Genomic DNA, 22,238 nt, shown 5'->3' with positions numbered 1-22,238 from the left:
AAATGAAAGGAGTAAACATGATCAATGTGCTTCTTCTTGTCTTTGGGCTGGGTCAGGCCAGAGCACTTCATCGACATCACAAGAAATATTGTCCCTCCTGAGGCAACGGGGGAAGAAGCCTCTTGTGTGCCGTATCCAGCCCTGACATGATTCCTCACCTATATCACCACAGGCTAAATCCATGGCTTGCAGCAGATTTACTCTGGTGTAGGGTTGTCTATCATACACTTTCCATCTCCAAGAGGAGAAAAACTCCTCAATCGGATTCAGGAAAGGCGAATATGGAGGGAGGTACAAGTTCATAAACTGCCCATTGATGTTAAACCAGTCCCATACCTGAGCAGCTCGGTGGAAACTGACATTGTCCCACACTATCACATAGGTGGGAATGGGATTCTCATTTAGCTCTTGACCCTGCTGCTCTTGAACCTGCTGCTCAAATAAAATATCTCTTAGATTGGCAATAAATCTTAGAAGGTGCTGGGTGTTATATGGCCTGAGTGTAACATGGTGATGTAGAACACCATGGTTGCTGATAGCAGCACAGATTGTGACATTGCCACCTCGTTGACCAGGGACTTCAACAATGTCCCGCTGTCCAATCATGTTTCGGCCTCTCCTTCTCCTCTTTGTTAGATTGAAGCCTGCTTCATCGACAAAGATGAACTCATGGGGTCTGTCCAAGGATTCCAAGTCAAATATTGTCTGTGTAGAAATACAATATACTGTATGTAGGATTTTGTATGTTGTACAGAGACAGTGCTATACTGTAGAGTACAATTAGGCTTCTGATTCACATACATTGTATGTACTGAAGAGTAATGTCATTCACATAGTATGTGTTAGTACTGTAGACAATCTGGATTACAGTAAATGTTTCTGAATACACTTACTTGCATGTGGCAGCCTTGCAATTCTACAAAAAGTAGTTTTGCAGTTACCAAACATATTCATGCAGTACTCAAATTGGGTTGCACTCTAAGTCCTGCTTCCCTCATTGTCAGTCCATGGACAAGAACATGGTCTATAACTGTTGCTCGAATTTCATCAGATATTTCCACTCTTTGTCTTCCTCTTCCTCTTCGTCCTCCTCTTCCGCTTTCTTGCCCTCCTCCTCCTCTTCCTCCTCGTCGCCCACCTCGCATACGCACTCGTCCTCTCACACTGTTTCTTCTATCCATTCTCAGACTTTCTCCTTTCCACCTTCAACAACCTGTTTGCTCTCTGAACTGGTTTATATTGGTTGTGTCGCATCATTTGAAACAGGTTAAATCTATTTTGAGTGGTTGTGTTTAATCAATGACATGTATTCTCTATTTGTATTTGATTGTTGCCACTTGTGTTTACCAGTGTGGATGACATGTGCATTAGAGTGCAGAATGTGTTTTGAGAATGAGAATGTGTTTAGAGTTTTGCTGAAAAGTCTAAGTGAGATCTGCAAATTGTGTTTTTCCATGTGAAATAGTTTAAGGTATTGACAACAGACTGCATAACTAGCTAAATGAGTCCAGGCAACTGAGAACCTTGTTCAGCCAATGGGGTTTAGTGTTTTAGCAATTGAGAAAAACTGTAATACAACTGTAGCAAAGGATCAGCACTTATAGAGGTAAAGCGGAGTGGATACATCCCAAATGGCACCGTATTCCCTACATAGTGCACTACTTTTGACCAAGGCCCATATGGTCCCATTTGGGACACAGATCGTGAGGTAGACACAGCGAGCACCAGTGTTGCCGCCTAAAATCAATACACAGAGCTCTGAAACCTGCATCCCCCTTGAGATAGAATTAGTTTAGAGAAGGAAATAGAGGGGACATCCAGGTTGTGTATGACAAACCTTAGAAATACTCATTATATGTGACAAACATCCCTTTGCCATTTGCTCTGTGCTAAAACTGAACCCCTCATCTGATTATCATAGGAAATTTGACACATGATGCTAAAAAGAGAAGATAGAGTCTAGATTTGGGCCTGATTTTGGATCCTGTAATGTATTTAAATTTACTATCTTTCACAGGGAGGTAACAATTATTTTGATAGGGTAGGGTTTTTTGATAGGGTTTTTATTGTTTAGGAAATGATAAGAGGGGGCAAATAGTCTTAGATACACAGTAATCCTGTATAAAAATAAACACTATATATTACACACTTGACACATACACAAAAGTACATACACATGTCTCTACACACACAGTATGTACCAAGAGCTGGGTGGGTGAATTGAAAGTCCTTCTCCGTTCATACATTACAGGTAACTGTGTTAGTCAGAACATCCCAACAACAACAACCCTCTGGTCTATGACAGCCAGCCATTTAGAAACAATGATTATTCTGTGTTAGGTCCCCAGAGATTAGTTATTCAGGGCTGGGGGGCTGGTAGAGGGAGATACGTTCCCCCCAATTTGTGCCCATGTTTGAAGTGCTTTGTCTGGGACACTGGTGCAGGGACTGGCGGTTGGTCGGGGGGTAGGGGTTGTGAATCAAAATACATATTCATAAGAGGGAGGTTATAGGATGCCTTATTATGTCTGTGTGATAAAAAGTACCGCACGCCCTCACCAAAACACACATGCACACACACACATGCAAGCTCGCACGCACGCACACACACAGGCACACACACACACACTTTTACCACAGTGGGGATATTTAGAATTTGTTATTCGTTGTAGGCCATGCCACTCCAGAACTGCTCATCCCAGAGGGGTTGGTTGGATGGGAGACCCAGAGCCATACACGTGTGTGTGTGTGTGTGTGTGTGTGTGTGTGTGTGTGTGTGTGTGTGTGTGTGTGTGTGTGTGTGTGTGTGTGTGTGTGTGTGTGTGTGTGTGTGTGTGTAAATAGAGTAGTGTGTGTGATACTCATTGCATCTGGCTTGTATGTTCTGTATATATCTTCTATATCTTATCAGTGGAGTGTCCCAGACACGCCACAGGGGTCCTGTTTTTCTGCTAGGCTCCACAGGAAGCAGTCATTTCAGTCTCATACTTAAATGACTTACAGAAAACAAATAGTGGTGTGAAAATACGCTATTAGAACTTTTCCTTTGATTTTTTGAGTAATCATATTCCCAATCCATTTTCAAAACACTACTACTGTTTTGTGCATTTTAGATAGAATAGTCTAGGACGAAAATGGGAGATCCAGAAAAAGGGTTATTTGAAGGACAGCTGAATAACCCTTTATGGTTCTAGGTAGTCTAGAAAATAGGAAGTTAAATCTGAGCCTGAGAGTGAAGATGAGAGTGGAGGCTTCATCAGTTATTTCCCCTCTCCATCAATAAATTACACACACTCTATTGTTATTTACCAGCAAGGCCTGTGCATGCGTAACAGGAAAATATGTCCATGGGGGATTCAATCTGTCCTTCTCCAGTTCCCCCCAGTGCATCATCGGCAATCTTTATTATTGCTTATGCAGAGGCTTCCTTTAAAGAGATGGGGGTTGGGGTTGTAGTAGGTGGGTTGAAAGCACCACTCGTCGAAGTGTGCTGAGCCTGGGGAAGCTCTTTTGGTAACTTTACACCTACGCCCATGGATTTGGGGGCTACGCCTGTCTGTCTGTGGCCTTGTATCAGTCCTAAAGCAATGCAGGCTATGGGCTGTAAGTGTGAGAGGAGGCCTGGGTGATGATTAGGGCCATGTTCAGTAGGACAAACATTGTGGAAAGTTTCACACAGAAATGTCATAAATACAGTGGACACTACTCCTTTTTCTACATAACATATTTCTATCTGAACATTTCACAATGTTGTGCCCTGTTGAATGTATCCCAGTGTACATGGTTTTGCCTGTGATCTTCCAGTGATGAGGCAGAGGCAGTATAGATCTCTCTGTCAGCAGATATTACAGTTCCATCCACTGAGACATCAATGCAGTAGTAGAGTCGAGGGTGGAATGTGACATTGTGTGACCATAGTTACTGATTAATCACTTGGTAAGAGCATGGTATAGCGAAGATATCACAGTCTCACGTAGTTTTTTGACATCCTTGTACAAACGTATATTTTATGCTAGTAAACTGCATGAGATCTAGACGATTTAGGCACACGGAAACAATTACGATTAAGACATTAATTCCGACCGGCTTAAGTTAAGAGTTAAGGTTTGTATCACATCCGGACATGATTGGGAGTCCCATAGGGCGGTGCACAATTGGCCCAGCGTCGTCCAGGTTTGGCCGGAGTACGCCCTTCATTGTAAAATAAGAATTTGCTCTTAGCTGACTTGCCTAGTTAAATAAAGGTGAAATAAAAAATAAACAGAAACAACTTCAGGGTTAAGGTCAAGCATTCATTCCAATTGGTTAACAGTTCAGGAATTCATACTGATTGGTTAAGTTAAGGATTAAGGTTTGTGATCGAGTTAATTCAATTCAGGCATTCATTCCGATCGGGTGAATTAAGGATTAAGGTTTGGAATAGGGTAAAAACTGAAAAACAACTCGGTTAAGTTTAGCCATTAATTAAGATTGGCCTTGCTAACTCATTGTGGATGGATGGTTCAGTGGTCTAAGCAGTGACCTCCTGCTCCATAGACTTTGGGCTTAATGCTAGATCCGGGCACTTGTTTTGAGTTTTACATTTTCTCTCACGGTGGATAGTTTCGACAGGGTCTCCCAACGTCCTGGCGACCTGTGATCGAGTGATCTCTCTGGGGATAAACAGTTCTACTTACTTACAGCTATGGTGATAGCACAGTCACTGTACTGGGCTAGCCCTGTGTATTCCCTATTACTGAGGTAATATTGTCACAGTTGGTTTAATCTCGGAACCCAGAACCAAATCTTGCAAGAAACTACAGTTGGTTTGGAGTATTCATTACTCCTTAGTTCCAGTAAGTTGCTGTATAGTTACATACCAGTGCTGAGGCGCCATATCACATTGTGAGTGCTGAGTACTGAGCCCTCACCACCACTGCTGTCTTAGTTCACTGCCACTCAGGTCTAAGACCTTTGTTATTGAAGAATGACTCACAGCTCTGTGGAAAATCACATTGAGCACACGAGGGAGACAGACTCCCTCCCTCCTTTACCCTACTTCCCCTCTCTCTCTCTCTCTCTCTCTCTCTCTCTTGCTCTCACCCCTCTTTTTCTCTCTTTTAACTCCCTCCTTTCCTCCATCCGTCCATCTCATCCTATAAACCAGGGTTCCCAATAGGCGGCCCGTGAGCCAAATTCCTCCCTCAGGTCATTTCATTTGCAACCCCTTAAACTTTCTGGGCAAAAATATGAATAATAACAATTTCTTGAATAAATAATTTTCGCTTTGGGACATGAAATAAATTACCAGGAAATTAGCTCAAAGTTATTTTAATTGAGGAAATCTGTTCCCAAGTACTCCCATGCATAAATAGTGAGGCATATGTGATCGTATCCCAATGTCATCGAGGTTGGAATTTATTCATTTTTTTGTCAAATATTATATATTTTTGGGATTCTTGCGGTCAAATTGCGGTGTACAAATTATTATTATTATTTATTTTATTTTATTTATTTATTTAAATTTGACCCCCTTTTCTCCCCAATTTCGTGGTATCCAATTGTTTAGGAGCTACTTGTCTCATCGCTACAACTCCCATACGGGTTCAGGAGAGATGAAGGTTGAAAGTCATGCATCCTCCGATACACAACCCAACCAAGCCGCACTGCTTCTTAACACAGCGCGCATCCAACCCGGAAGCCAGCGCACCAATGTGTCGGAGGAAACACCGTGCACCTGGCAACCTTGGTTAGCCCGCCACAGGAGCCCGCCACAGGAGTCGCTTGTGCGCGATGAGTCAAGGATATCCCTACCGGCCAAACCCTCCCTAACCCGGACAATGCTGGGCCAATTGTGCATCGCCCCATGGACCTCCCGGTCGCGGCCGGTTGCGACAGAGCCTGTGCGCGAACCCAGAGTCTCCAGCATAGCTGGCGCTGCAGTACAGCCCCCTTAACCACTGCACCACCCGGGAGACCGTGAACAAATTATTTATAACTATGTTCACGCCCCCCGACCATCCGATCAAGGAAAAACCGGCCCACGGCTGAATATTATTGGGGACCCTTGCCCTACACCATGAGTTGGTGTGCTCTTGCAATGTCTTCCCCACCACTTTCAATTCAGATCTGGACCAACCTTGTGTATAGTATCATACGAAACGAAGGCTTACAGTGGCTTTGTGACCAGGCCTTGGTGATGGATCAGACAATGTTTTCTGAAGGTGTTCCTTCATCAAAAACTGAGGGGAAAGACCTCTCCATCATGGTGACAACTCCACGGTGTCTCCCTCCCAGAGTGCAAAGAACCTTGGTGTGACCCTATACAACACCCTGTCGTTCTCTGCAAACATCAAAGCAGTGATTCTCTCCTGCTGGTTCATGCTCTACAACAGTGGTTCCCAAACTTTGTATAGTCCCGTACCCCTTCAAACATTCAACCTCCAGCTGCGTACCCCCTCTAGTACCAGGGTCAGCACACTCTCAAATGTAGTTTTTCCCATCATTGTAAGCCTGCCACACACATACTATACGATACATGTATTAAACATAAGAATGAGTGTGAGTTTTTGTCACAACCCGGGTCGTGGGAGGTGGCAAAGAGCTCTTATAGGACCAGGGCACAATCCAGAAATCTGGCAGTGGCTTCTGATTAAATCAAATTATCACAGAACAGCTTGTTGCAATTTTGATGAGGCTCTGTTGTTCAGATATCGGTAAGTGGACTGGAGGCAGGGCATGAAAGGGATAACGAATCCCGTTGTTAGTGTCATCAGTTTCGGGAAAGTGCCTGCGTAATTGCACACCCAACTCACTCAGGCGCTTCGCTATATCACATTTGACATTGTCGGTAAGTTTGAGTTCATTCGCACACAAAAAATCATACAATGACGGAAAGATGAATGGATAAGAGTGTCTGACTAAAATGGAAAAATGTGAAGTGAATATGTTTGCTGAATGTTTTCTGAAGGTGTTCCCTTGGCAGAAACAATTTAATGTGAAGGGTGGAGGTGCGATCTGTTTTTATAACTGATTACTATCTGTTGTGGTCGTTCCCTGGCTTATTACACAGAGAAAATGCCTGGCACTTTATCCTCAGGTATAATACTTTTTAACTGGGTATAAGCATGTATGAACCTTCACAATATCTGATAATAAGGGTTATAATATGTTATGCCTCTCTATGTATTAATATTTCAACTGACTCAAATTGCTGTTAATTACTCAGGATCATTATGAGTTGACAAAAATAAATTATGGGGGGGGGGGGGGGGTGTACATACTTAGGACTGGTCTTACAATGCATTATAACGGCATCATAGTACATTAAACTTGCATGCTGTAAAGTGTGACTGAATGTTTTGGTAAAAGGTATGTTGTTCATATTAAAACAACTTTAAGAATTGTGTGTGTGTGTGTGTGTGTGTGGACATGTTTAACTCTTCTTGTGGGGACCAGAAGTCTACACAAGAATAGTAAACAAACAGACATTTGACCAACTGGGGACATTTTGTTTGTCCCCATGAGGTCACGAATGCTATTTCTAGGGTGTGTGTTTCTGAGTTGATGCTCTTGAAAGTGAAATAATCTGCCGTTTCAAATTAAGCTGCATTGCCGCAATGGAACAGTATGTGTATACAGTATAGTGGTGTGAATGTGTGTGTGTGTGTGTGTTGTTCTTTTCACTGTCATGGTTTCTGAGCAGTTGGTCCTTATCCACTGCTCCATGTGGGAACACAGATACAGATACAGATCCTCTGCCTACCCATATACCCGCATCAATAGCCATTGGAGGGCAAAGCTACAGTTTACTAATGCATAACCTACCATATATTATATTTTATAGGGTATGTTTCTTGGCCAAACAACAACAAAGTGCTCACCCTGCCACTGTTATCGTAAACAGCTGTGCGATTGGGCTGGAGAAATGTAACTACTCTCAAATTCATAGACAGGGCTATTGATCCAAGGACGATAGTTTTATTTAAATGTTTCTTCCCAGTTGGTAGTTACAGTCTTGTCCCATCGCTGCACCTCCTGTACGGACTCGGCAGAGGGCGAAGGTCGAGAGCCGTGCGTCCTCCGAAACACAACCCAGCCAAGCTGCACAGCTTCTTGACACATTGCCCGCTTAACCCGGAAGCCAGCTGCACCAACGTGTCAGAGGAAACACTGTACACCTGGTGACCGCGTCAGCTTGCGTACGCCCTGCCCACCACAGGAGTCGCTAGAGCGCGATGGGACAAGGACATTCCGGTCGGCCAAACCCTCCCCTAACCCGGATGACGCTGGTCCAATTGTGTGTCCCGGTCGCAGCCGGCTGTGACAGAGCCTGGACTCGAACCAGGATCTCTAGTGGCACAGCTAGCACTGTGATACTCGGACTATAGGAAGGACTATAGTTTTAACCAAGTTTCGAGGCAATACAGTTTTTGTTTACAATTTCACTGTTTACAAAAAATGGAGTAAATCCAGCCAAATTTAGGGTTCTGGCGAGGTTCAAAAGCTGAACTAAGCTCATGAGACATTTTTAAATTAAATCCATCAAGAACAAATGGGTATAAATTATATATTTAAAAGTCCAAACATGGAGGTGCCAATCCTAGATTACCCGTTTTAAGCCTAGCCCAAGGCTTGTATTCATGAAGCGTCTCAGAGTAGGACTGCTGTTTTGCATTTTAGATCATATAACTTTTAGCACACCTACATATACTGTAGGCACTTCATGCATGTGGGCCCAATAATAATAAGCAGTATACATGGAGAATCTCTATTAGACACGCTTCTAAGTCTAAATCTATGACTAGGCTTAGCCTGTGAAATGGGAAACTATACCTATACACTGTTCAAATGAAATGTTTTATAACACACAAAAAATAGTGCTGCCACCAACGTTAATTAAGGTGACGAAACGAACCCGGAAAAAGTTTAAAATACTATCATGGTGTCAGTGGTGGGAAAAGTACCCAAAAATGACTCAAGTAAAAGTGAAAGTCACCCAAAATACTACCTGCTTAAATGTCTAAAAGTATTTTGTTTTAATATACTAAAGTGTCAGAAGTAAAAGTATAACTATAAATAATTTCAAATTCTTAATATTAAGCAAACCAGACGGTCTTGTTTTTTCAATTTACAGGTCGTATGGGGCACATTCCAGTCCTCAGACATAATTTACAAATATGTTTAGTGGGTCCGCCAGATCCGAAGCAGTAGAGATGACCAAGGATGTTCTCTTGATAAGTGTGTGAATTGGACCATTTTCTTGTCCTGCTAAGCATTCAAAATGTAATGAGTACATTTGGGTTTCAGGGAAAATGTATGGAGTAAAAAGTACATTATTTTCTTTGGGAATGTAGGGAAGTAAAAGTAGTCAAAAATATAAATAGTAGAGTACAGATGCCCCACAAAACTACTTAAGTAGTAGTTTAAAGTATTTTTTACTTAAGTACTTTACACCATTGCAAGTCCCTCCTCTTATTGTACATTCCCTGCTCCTTTAAGGTGTGATGATTAAGTCCTCATTAGTAATTCCAAAACGTCAAATGTACAGTATTATTCTCAAACAAAGAATACAAGACAATATCGTTTTGTGAAAATACAAACAATACGTTTATCCATGATATAATTAATGAGTGTAAATGTGCTTTTTCAAGACATGATTTTGAAGCTTCAAATGCTTTATCTTTTCTTTGCAAATTATGAAATGACAACATAACATTAATTACTGCAGTCGGCTAAATCAGGGTCACACAGAGTGTTTCTTGGTAGTCTTAAACAAATCTACTTTAAAACAAAAGTATACACCACTCACAGGGTTATGGGCTTAAAAAAAGAAGACACCTGTACCATGTCAGATATAGAGTTGACATGTATTACATTTTGAGTTTGCATCCCATTATTACACTTTATATACATCACAGAAGACTGAAATATAACGAAACCATTTGTCTTAGAAACACCCGATTTTAGGTGTTATTTTTATTTATTTTATTAATGACGAAAGTATGACAAATATGAATAACACTCCACACATGAGGCCACCAGGTCATTTGAATGCAAGAATAGGCTACCAGGTGTTTCACATTTTTATATTGATAAAGTAAGACAGGTCAAAGATCTGTAAGGCATTCTATTTCATATTCATGGGGAAAAAAACAGCTAATGTTAGCAGTAGCACTTATACAAAACATGTTCAAAAATGTCAGCCCGGAGCTCAATATGATCCACCAGTTTTTCTGCAGGGAGACAGAGAAATAGCAAATAATAACAATAAATAATGATAGTATATGAATGCATAATTAATTTACTAACTGCTATCATGTTAATACATTGCAATATGAATATACAATTATTAAACATATTAATAGCAATATGCAAAATGTACATACATGAATGAGGCTGTGCAAATATAGCAACAAGATAACAATAGGAATCTCAAAAGTGGGATACAATAACATGTGGCGTGGTCTCCAATATGAAGTGTCTCCATTACACATTTAGGCAAATTGTGCTTCAGGCTTTAATACATTGGCGACAGCCCTCCCACCTATCTGTTTCATGTCTCAGGTAGCCCGCAAAATCTAGCATGGATAGAATGCAATAGTTTACTATTATTTGCTATATTCTAATAATGTTCATGTGTTAACGTATCGCCATGGTCCGCGCTACGGTGAAACTAGCACTCCGAGAGATCTGAAATCATTTGATGGTGAACTTTGGCAGCCAACTAGAGAAGAAAGGCAAGCTATCACTTACTTGAAAGTCAGGACAATCCTTGTCCTGCAAAAATATACATTTTTAAAGTTATTTTTTTTACATTTCGCAAGCAGTAGGAATTTAGGAATAAATGTGGAGTGTAGCTTTATAGTTACATGATGACATCACCTGGCTCACATACCTTATTCGGCAATCATAATGTATAAAAAAACAAAAAAACAATTCTATCATTTGTCACAAAAAAGAAAGTTTGACAAAATAAAAATCCACCCCAGCATATACTCTCTGATTACAACCTCATTGAATCCTGGCGAGCACATGATCCTAAAGCAAAAGAGAACACTTTCTACTCAAACAGGCATAAAACATTCTCACATTTCGATTTCATACTATTATCTACACCTCTGTTTTCTTTAAACAAGAAAATATAAATTCGACATATGAGCTTATTACTGCCAAATTCAAATCTTAGAATGTACTAAAAGAGCCACAAGATGGCGTATCAAAGTACATTGCTACATAATTCTACATTCTGTGACGTCAAATTGATCTAATTGAATACATAATTATCAATAAAAAGGCAGTCGATGACCGCAGGGTTCTATGGAATGCCACCAAAGGTTTTATAATTCTTTTTTTTAACTGCATTTGCATGTGGTTTGAATATATAAGAATTGGAAATGTTTAACTGCGTTAGATCGTTCTCAACAAACACTCATGACCAGGTAGCTATTCCTCTTTCCAAGGTCAAGACAGAGCTCAATTAATTGATAAGACAGAGCAGAATTTGCCATCCATCGAATTTGACTCAACCATTGCTTTCATGGTAATCGTCCTAGTCATTTACTGGCCAACAAGCTAAGCAGTAATGATCAATTAGCTGTTATAGCAACTATTGAATCTGGAACAGGGGAATTACTATCAGAACCCACATTAATCAATCAAAGATTCTCCCACTTCTATAAAGAACTGTATACCTCAGATTGTAAAATCGCACACCCAGACAGACTAAGTCCTTTCTAAAATAATTAAGAACTCCTCTTCTCTCAATAGAGGAAGACACCCTGGCTGGGAGCCTGAATTGTTAGGTATGCTTCACTGTTAGAGATAGAAACATAAGCATTTCGTTGCACCTGCGATAACATCTGCAAAATATGTATTTGCGACCAATAAAATCAGATTTGACTTGAAATCTTCCTCAATTAACTCAAAGGGGTATTGGATAGCATAAATGAAGGCATATCACCTGGATGGGACGGTATTCCTCCTGAGGTCTGTTTAAAATGTGGGAAGCAATTATATCCGCTATGAAAATGAGTAGCACACGTTCACAAAGGGTCAATGTGGGGGAGATGTGAATTCAGCACTAATTATGCTTTTATTAAAAAAAGATAAGGAACCCAGTGTTCTCACTATTGACCCCTATCTTTGATGAACACAGATTTTAAACTGTTTTCCAAAAGGTTGTCTTCCCATCTCGAGACTTACTAACCAAAATTGGTCCTACTAAAGCGGGTTTGTTAAAAAAAAATGTATCCTTGGATAACCTATGTCGACTATTACATATACTATACAAAAGTATGTGGACATCCCTTCAAATGAGTGGATTTGGCTATTTCATCCACAACTGTTGCTGACATGTGTATAAAATTGAGCAGACAGCCATACAATATCTATAGACAAATATTGGCAGTAGAATGGCCTTACTGAACAGCTCAGTGACTTTCAACGTGACATCGTCATAGGATGCCACTTTTCCAACAAGTCAGTTCATCACATTTCTGCTATGCTAGAGCTGCCCTGGTCGACTGTAAGTCCTGTTATTGTGAACTGGAGGAACAACAACGGCTCAACCGCGAAGTGTTAGGCCACACAAGCTCACAGAACTGGACCGCTGAATGCTGAAGTGTGTAGCTTGTAGAAATAGTCTGTCCTCGGTTGCAACACTCACTACCGAGTTCCAAACTGCCTCCGGAAGCAACCTCAGCACCAGAACTGTTCTTTAGGAGCTTCATGACATGGGTTTTTATGGCCAAGCAGCCACACACAAGTCTAAGATCACTATGCATAATGCCAAACGTAGGTTAGAGTGGTGTAAAGCTAGTGCCAACTGTAAGGTTTGTTAGAGGAGGGCTGTTTTCATGGTTCGGGCAAGGCCCCTTAGTTCCAGTGAAGGGAAATCTTAACGTTATAGCATACAATTACAATCTAGACGATTCTGTTCTTCCAACTTTGTGGAAATAGTTTGGGGAGGGACCTTTCCTGTTTTAGCTTGACAATGCCCTTGTGTACAAAGCGGTGTCCATACAAAAATGGTTTGCCGAGATTGGTGTTGAATAATTTGATTGGCCTGCACAGAGCCCTGACCTCAACCCCATCGAATACCTTTGGGATGAATTGGAACTTCGACTGCGAGCCAGGCCTAACATCAGTGCTCGACCTCACTAATGCTCTCGTGGCTGAATGGAAGCAAGTCCCCACAGCAATGTTACAACATCTAGTTGAAAGCCTTCCCAGAAGAGTGGAGGCTGTTACAGTGGCAAAGGAGGGACCAACTCTATAATAATGCACATGATTTTGGAATGAGATGTTCGACGAGCAGGTGATCGTATCTCTTGTCTGTCTTGGAACATACAGTGCATTCAGAAAGTATTTTTCCCACATTTTGTTACGTTACAGCCTTATTCTAAAATGGATTAAATATTTTTGTCCCCCTCATCAATCTACACACAATACCTCTTAACGACAAAGCGAAAACAGGTTTTTAGACATTTTTGCAAATGTATTAAAAATAGAAAATATAATTATTTACTTACATTCGTTTTCAGAGCCTTTGCTATGAGACTCTAAATTGAGGTCAGGTGCATCCTTTTTCCATTGATCATCCTTGAGATGTTTCTACAACTTGATTGGATTCCTCCTGTATTAAATTCAATTGATTGGACATGATTTGGAAAGGCACACACCTGTCTATATAAGGTCCCACAGTTGACAGTACATGTCAGAGCAAAAACCAAGCCATGAGGTCGAAGGAATTGTCCGTAAAGCTCTGAGACAGGATTGTGTCAAGTCACAGATCTGGGGAAGGATACCAAAACAATGTCTGCAGCTTTTAAGGTAGCCAAGAAAACAATGGTCTCCATCAAGGTGCTTCAACAAAGTACTGAGTAAAGGGTCTGAAAACTTATGTAAATGTAATATTTCAGAATGATTATTTTTGAAACCTGTTTTTGCTTTGTCATTATGGGGTATTGTGTGTAGATTGGTGAGGGGAAAAAAACAAATGAATCCATTTTAGAATAAGACTGTAACGTAAACAAATTGTGGAAAAAGTCAAGGTGTCTGAATACTTTCCGAATGCACTGTATACCTATTATTTCTATTTAGTTTTACTTTCTTTGCTTTCAGACCCATGGGTGCCTATTGACGCATACTTTCTTGGATTGTTTTGGAGATTTTCACCAGAGCGTTTGGTGTGCTCTTTCCTGTCTGAGTTTGTGAAGGGCCTGAATACAGTAGGGGCGCACGCAAACATGCCTGTTTTAATACAAGTCCACAAAGTTTGCTAGAGGACACACCAAACACGAATGCCCTCTTACCACCTCCATGCCCCAGAAATTAGGCGAATTCTGAACAGTACGGCAGCACAATGTTTGAAGTTCACAATTAGTCTTTAATCTATCATTTGTATTCTGATATGGGGGCCCAAGTTCTTCACATGGTACGTGTCTGTGTGGTTTAGTGGGTCAAATTCTAATTAAATGTGCCATTTTACTGCCCCAAAAGTCGGGGGTTCTATTCCCACTTCTGCCTGTTCTACTTTCACTCCTTCTCCATCTCCTCCTGTTTCTAATCTCTCCCACTTTCACTCCTTCTCCATCTCCTCCTGCTTCTAATCTGTCTAAACAAAGCAGACAAAAAAAATATAATTCCTATTCAGATGTGAGATAAATTGATTTAACATGGACTATTTGACTTGAGTATATGGTAAGTCGACATGTCTGAATCAGGTCCCATGTTCTCAATGTAACAAGGGTGGTTCAGCACAACAGTTTATTCCTGAAGACTGGCTGAATGGACTAAGGCAGTGTTTTCACAAACAGACCAGTGATGAAGGCCCACTCTATACATGTTAATTGCGCTATAACTTACATACCCCTAAACATTTTGATTTTAACATAATTTATAATCTCACAATAGCAACTGAAGCATATAATTAGTAAAATGTTATACCATAGGAAAAATACTAAATTCCCAGTGTCTTATTTAAAATGTTAATTCAAGTCTGGTCTGAAAATCATCATCAATCAATATTTACATGATTTACTTTTCATGGCTTCAGAACACAATTATGGTGTTTTGAGTCTTTCTATTTTAACAGTGTAGTGCATGTGATTACAGTGGTTCATACTCATGTCTATTTGTGTTCTGTTCTGTTCTATTCTAGTGGCACATGCTCAGGACGCACACAATTCCAATGAGAAGCCTCTGATCCAGTGCTACAAGTGTGGGGAGCCATGTAAGGGTGAGGTGCTGAGGGTGCAGTCCAAGCACTTCCACCTGAAGTGCTTCACCTGTAAAGGTAAGTACAGTACCAAACCCTGAAGATCATTTGTTGATGGTTGTATGACCTATGCTCCTCATGAGGTAAAAGGGTTTAAAGCAACTGTCCAGTTAATATACAGTATGTCCTATAAATATGTCCTATGATATGACAATGTGATTAAAGTAGTTTTCCTTCCAAAAATGTTTACAAAGTATATTGAAAAGGAGCTTTTCTGTGGGTCATAGAAAATATCGGTCATAAAAAATATATGAATGACAAATAAACAGCTGATTGGTCAGTGACGTCATGTTATTTGAGGAAATAGCAAGCATTTCAGAAACAGTCTGTTTGAGGTGGAGTTGTTGTTTTTTCTCTCATTTCTGTATTGGCAACCAATACGAGTACAGGACAACACAACAACATTATTTGGCTATAAGTTAACATAATTTGTAGTTTTCAAAGTGAAATGTTGTACTGTAACGGAGGATTCAGACTAATAATCAGCAATCAAATCGTTGAACTCTCCCATGGTGGGTATAGCATTCAAGCAGCATGCTTTGACGCCTGTTTTGTTGTTAACAAATGTCAAAGCTAGCAAGCGCAAGCTTCCATCTCCCGATTAGCTGTTGCGTGGCATGTCGCTGAAATTTGCATAATATGAGAGCATTAGGATGGCGCCGACAGAGATGGTCGCCTTGCTTCGCGTTCTTATGAAACTACACAGTATTTAGTTTTTTTATGTATTTTTACAGCATTCTTACACTGTTACCCCAGGAAATCTGAAGTATTATTACATTCAGCCGGGAAGAACTGTTGGACATAAGAGCAACGTCAACTTACCAACATTATGACCAGGAATACGACTTTCCCGAAGTGGATCCTCTGTTTGGACCACCACCCAGGACAATGGATCGGATCCCAGCTGGCGACCCAAAACAATTGCACCGCAGAAGGGGCAGATGGAGCGGACTTCTGGTCAGGCTCCGTAGATGGGCACATCGCTCACCGCTCCCGAGAATACTACTCACCAATGTCCAGTCTCTTGACAACAAGGTAGATGAAATTCGAGCAAGGGTTGCCTTCCAGAGAGACATCACAGATTGAAACATTCTCTGTTTTACGGAAACATGGCTCACTCAGAATACCTTATCAGAGTGGGTACAGCCACCCGGTTTCTTCAAGCATCGCGCTGACAGAAACAAACATCTCTCTGGTAAGAAGAAGGGCGTGGGTGTAATGCCTTATGATTAACGAGTCGTGGTGTGATCATAACAACATACAGGAACTCAAGTCCTATTGTTCACCTGACCTAGAATTTCTTACAAGAAAATGCCGACCGCATTATCTACCAAGAGAATTCTCTTTGATTATAATCACAGCCGTGTATATCCCCCCCCCCCCCCCCCCCCAAGCAGACACCTCGAAGGCCCTGAAAGAACTTCATTGGACTCTATATGTAAACTGGAGACCACAAATCCTGAGGCTGCATTTATTACAGCTGGGGATTTTAACAAGGCTTATCTGAAGACAAGGCTCCCTAAATTATATCAGCATATTTAGTGCATGACCCGGGCTGGCACATTTCTGGATCATTGCTACTCTAACATCCGCGATGCACACAAAGCCCTCCCTGGCCCTCCTTTTGGCAAATCTGATCATGACATTGACCACAAATCTGACCATTTTGTTGTTCCCAGCCTATAGACAGAAACTAAAACAGGAAATGCCCGTGCTCAGGTCTGTTCAACGCTGGTCCGACCAATCTGATTCCCCGCTTCAAGATTGCTTCGATCATGTGGACTGGGATATGTTCCGGATAGCCTTAGACAACAACATCGATGTAGATTCGGTGAGCGAGTTTATTAGCAAGTGCATCAGTGATGTTGTACTGCTGTTCCCACATGCTTCAAGAGGGCCACCACTGTTCCTGTTCCCAAGAAAGCTAAGGTAACTGAGCAAAATGACTATCGCCGCTTAGTCTTGCCTTCCGTCATCATGAAGTGCTTTGAGAGACTAGTCAAGGATCATTTCACCTCCACCCTACCTGACACCCTAGACCCACTCCAATTTGCTTACCGCCCCAATAAGTCCACAGACGACACAATCGTAATCACACTGCACACTGCCCTAACCCATCTGGACAAGAGGAATACCTACAGTTGAAGTCGGAAATTTACATACACCTTTGCCAACTACATTTAAACTCTGTTTTTCACAATTCCTGACGCTTAATCCTGATAAAAGTGATTCCCTGTCTTAGGTCAGTTAGGATCACCACTTTATTTAAAAAATGTGAAATATCAAAAAATAGTAGAGAGAATCATTTATTTCAGCTTTCATCCCTTTCATCACATTCCCAGTGGGTCTGAAGTTTACATACACTCAATTAGTATTTGGTAGCATTGCCTTTAAATTGTTTAACTTGGGTCAAAAGTTTCGGGCAGCCTTCCACAAGCTTCCCACAATAAGTTGGGTGAATTTTGGAATTTCCTCGTGACAGCTGGTGTAACTGAATTAGGTTTGTAGGCCTCCTTGCTCGCACATGCTTTTTCAACTCTGCCCACAAATTTTCTACAGGATTGAGGTCAGGGCTTTGTGATGGCCGCTCCATTACCTTGACTTTGTTGTCCTTAAGCCATTTTGTCACAACTTTGGAAGTATGCTTGGAAGTATGCTTGGGGTCATTGTCCATTTGGAAGACTCATTTGCAACCAAGCTTTAACTTCCTGACTGATGTCTTGAGATGTTGCTTCAATATATCCACTTAATTATCCTTCATCATTAAGCCATCTATTTTGTGAAATGCACCAGTCCCTCCTGCAGCAAAGCACCCCCACAATATGATACTGCCACCCCTGTGCTTCACGGTTGGGATGATGTTATTCGGCTTGCAAACCTCCCTCTTTTTCCTCTTAACATAATGGACAAACAGTTCTATTTTTGTTTCATCATACCAGAGGACATTTCTCCAAAAAGTACAATCTTTGTCCCCATGTGCAGTTGCAAACCTTAGTCTGGCTTTTTTATAGCGGTTTTGGAGCAGTGGCTTCTTCCTTGCTGAGCGGCCTTTCAGGTTATGTTGAAATAGTACATGTTTTACTGTGGATATAGATACTTTTGTACCTGTTTCCTCCAGCATCTTCACAAGGTCCTTTGCTGTTGTTCTGGGATTGATTTGCACTTTTCGCACCAAAGTACGTTCATCTCTAGGAGACAGAACGCGTCTCCTTCCTGAGCGGTTTGACGGCTGTGTGTTCCCATGGTGTTTATACTTGCGTACTGTTTGTACAGATGAACGTGGTACCTTCAGGCATTTGGAAATTGCTCCCAAGGATGAACCAGTCTTGTGGAGGTCTACAATTTTTTTCTAAAGATTTCTTTTGATTTTCCCATAATGTCAAGCAAAGAGGCAGTGAGTTTGAAGGTAGGCCTTGAAATACATCCACAGGTACACCTCCAATTGACTCAAATTATGTCATTTAGCCTATTAGAAGCTTCTAAAGCCATGACATCATTTTCTGGAATTTTAAAGGCACCGTTTAAAGGCACAGTCAACTTAGTAAACTTCTGACACACTGGAATTGTGATACAGTGAATTATAAATGAAATAATCTGTCTGTAAACAATTGTTGGAAAAATGATGTGTCAGGCGCGAAGTAGATGTCCTAACTGACTTGCCAAAGTTACATTTTTAATTTTTTTATTTTACCCCTTTTTCTCCCCAATTTCATGGTATCCAATTGTTTTAGTAGCTACTATCCTGTCTCATCGCTACAACTTCCGTACGGGCTCGGGAGAGACGAAGGTTGAAAGTCTTGCGTCCTCCGATACACAACCCAACCAAGCCGAACTGCTTCTTAACACAGCGCCATCCAACCCGGAAGCCAGCCGCACCAATGTGTCGGAGGAAACACCGTGCACCTGCCAACCTTGGTTAGCGCGCACTGCGCCCGGCCCGCCACAGGAGTCACTGGTGCGCGATTAGACAAGATTTCCCTACCGGCCAAACTGTCCAGTTGTGCGTCGCCCCACGGACCTCCCGGTCACGGCCGGTTACGACAGAGCCTGGGCGCGAACCCAGAGTCTCTGGTGGCACATCTGGCGCTGCAGTACAGCACCCTTAACCACTGCGCCACCCAGGAGGCCCGTAAGCTACAGTTTGTTAAAAATAAATTTGTGAAGTGGTTGAAAAATGAGTTTTAATGACTCCAACCTAAGTGTATGTAAACTTCATCGATTACAGCTCAGCAATTAATACCATAGTACCCTCCAAACTCGTCATTTAGCTCGAGACCCAGGGTCTCGACCCCACCCTGTGCAACTGAAAACGGCAGAGGGAGCACCTACATATGTAAAGTGGGAAATGTTTAAGTTCCATCACGGACAAACTGAAATGGTCCACCCACACAGACAGCATGGGGAAGAAGGCGCAACAGCGCCTCTTCAACCTCAGGAGGCTGAAGAAATTTGGCTTGTCACCGAAAACACTCTCAAACTTTTACAGATGCACAATTGAGAGCATGTGACCAATAAAATTTGATTTGATTTGCTTTGATTTTCAATTCTTATTGCTAGCTCTCTCATCACCAACTTAAGTTGCTGTTTCCTCATGTCTCCTCCTTCCATTGAAAATGGCTTGTCGCTGGTAACTAGGTCACTGATTATAGCCCCAAGTGTGAGCCAAGCTAATGCACATCAAGTAAAGCCTGGTCCCAATGAATCACAGTCTCTGTTTGTTTATTCACCCAAGGCCCAGAGGACTACAGTGTGTGGCCTGTTTATCTCCTGTTGTGTCAAAGTTACAAGTGCCTTGTCAATATTATAATAAACAGATTGAACAGCCAATTAGTTAATATTTTCAAACAGCTGCTGTACACTGAGTCCAGCAAGCGAGAATAACAATTAGTCAGTTAGCTAGTTAGCTAGCCAGGTCATCAAATCCTACTTGAAGGCAAGTACTGTGGCATTGAGAGTCACATAGCTATAATATCATTTCAATAAGTATGAACAGGCAGTGGTTACAGTAAATCCACTCATTTGGAGTAACACTACATTACCAAAAGTATTTGGACACCTGCTCATACATCTCATTCCAAAATCATGTGCAATAACATGGAGTTAGTCCCCCAATAGTTGGTCCCTCAACTATAACAGACTCCACTCTTGTGTGAAGGCTTTCCACTAGATGTTGGAATCTAATCAAATCAAATGTATTTATATAGCACTTCTTACATCAGCTGATATCACAAAGTGCTGTACACAAACCCAGCCTAAAACCCCAAACAGCAAGCAATGCAGGTCTAAACAGGCAGGATATAACCCCACCCACTTTGCCAAAGCACAGCCCCCACACCACTAGAGGGATATCTTCAACCAACAACGTACCATCCTGAGACAAGGCCGAGTATAGCCTACAAAGATCTCCGCCACGGCACAACCCAAGGGGGGGTGCCAACCCAGACAGGAAGACCACGTCAGTGACTCAACCCACTCAAGTGACGCACCCCTCCTAGGGACGGCATGGAAGAGCAGCAGTAAGCCAATTACTCAGCCCCTGTAATAGGGTTAGAGGCAGAGAATCCCAGTGGAGAGAGGGGAACCGGCCAGGCAGAGACAGCAAGGCGGTTCGTTGCTCCAGTACCTTTCCGTTCACCTTCACACTCCTGGACCAGACTACAATCAATCATAGGACCCACTGAAGAGATGAGTCTTCAATAAAGACTTAAAGGTTGAGACAGAGTCTGCGTCTCTCACATAGGTAGGCAGACCATTCCATAAAAATGGAGCTCTATAGGGAAAGCCCTGCCTCCAGCTGTTTGATTAGGAATTCTAGGGACAATTAGGAGGCATGCGTCTTGTGACTGTAGCGTACGTGTAGGTATGTACGGCAGGACCAAATCGGAAAGATAGGTAGGAGCAAGCTCATGTAATGCTTTGTAGGTTAGCAGTAAAACCTTGAAATCAGCCCTTGCCTTAACAGGAAGCCAGTGTAGGGAGGCTAGCACTGGAGTAATATGATCAAATGTTTTGGTTCTAGTCAGGATTCTAGCAGCCGTATTTAGCACTAACTAAAGTTTGTTTAGTGCTTTATTCGGGTAGCCGGAAAGTAGAGCATTGCAGTAGTCTAACCTAGTAGTGACAAAAGCATGGATACATTTTTCTGCATCATTTTTAGACAGAAAATTTCGGATTTTTGCAATGTTACATAGATGGAAAAAAAGCTGTCCTTGAAACAGTCTTGATATGTTCGTCAAAAGAGAGATCAGCATCCAGAGTAATGCCTAGGTCCTTCACAGTTTTATTTGAGACGACTGTACAACCATCACGATTAATTGTCAGATTCAACAGAAGATTTCTTTGTTTCTTGGGACCTAGAACAAGCATCTCTGTTTTTTCTGAGTTTAAAAGTAGAACGTTTCTAGCCATCCACTTCCTTATGTCTGAAACAAAGGCTTCCAGCAAGGGCAATTTTGGGGCTTCACCATGTTTAATTGAAATGTACAGCTGTGCGTCATCCGCATAGAAGTGAAAATTAACATTATGTTTTCAAATGACATCCCCAAGAGGTAAAATATATAGTGAAAACAATAGTGGTCCTAAAACGGAACCTTGAGGAACACCTACATTTACAATTGATTTGTCAAACCATCCACAGAGACAAACTGATATCTTTCTGAAGCAGCACTAAGGTCTAGGAGCAGGAGGACAGATGCAGAGCCTCGGTCTGATGCCATTAAAAGGTAATTTACCACCTTCACAGGTGCAGTCTCAGTGCTATGATAGGGTCTAAAACCAGAAGCATTTCGTATACATTGTTTGTCTTCAGCAAGGCAGTGAGTTGCTGTGCAACACCTTTTTCTAAAACTTTTGAGAGGAATGGGAGATGCGATATAGGCCGATAGTTTTTTATATTTTCTGGGTCAAGGTTTGGCTTTTTCAAGAAAGGCTTTATTACTGCCACTTTTAGTGAGTTTGGTACACATCCGGTGGATATTGA

At 41.6% G+C, this 22,238-nt stretch overlaps 1 protein-coding gene across 26 annotated transcripts in view; it reads left to right on the top strand.

Moving 5' to 3' along the window:
- Nucleotides 1-22,238, top strand: part of ablim1a (actin binding LIM protein 1a) — a 148,862-nt gene that overhangs the window by 64,406 nt on the left and 62,218 nt on the right. For all 26 annotated transcript variants that reach the window (XM_036980837.2, XM_090235435.1, XM_021605935.3 and 23 more), the window contains one exon: nt 15,143-15,277. In XM_036980837.2, coding sequence (XP_036836732.2) covers nt 15,143-15,277 — 135 coding nt within the window. The remainder of the gene's footprint in view (nt 1-15,142; nt 15,278-22,238) is intronic.

This window comes from Oncorhynchus mykiss, chromosome 1 (genome assembly GCF_057628025.1).
Source record: "Oncorhynchus mykiss isolate SJ-2025 chromosome 1, ASM5762802v1, whole genome shotgun sequence".
Lineage (NCBI taxonomy): Eukaryota > Metazoa > Chordata > Actinopteri > Salmoniformes > Salmonidae > Oncorhynchus > Oncorhynchus mykiss.
Note: the sequence above shows the minus strand (reverse complement) of the source record. Positions and strands in the feature narration are given on the sequence as shown.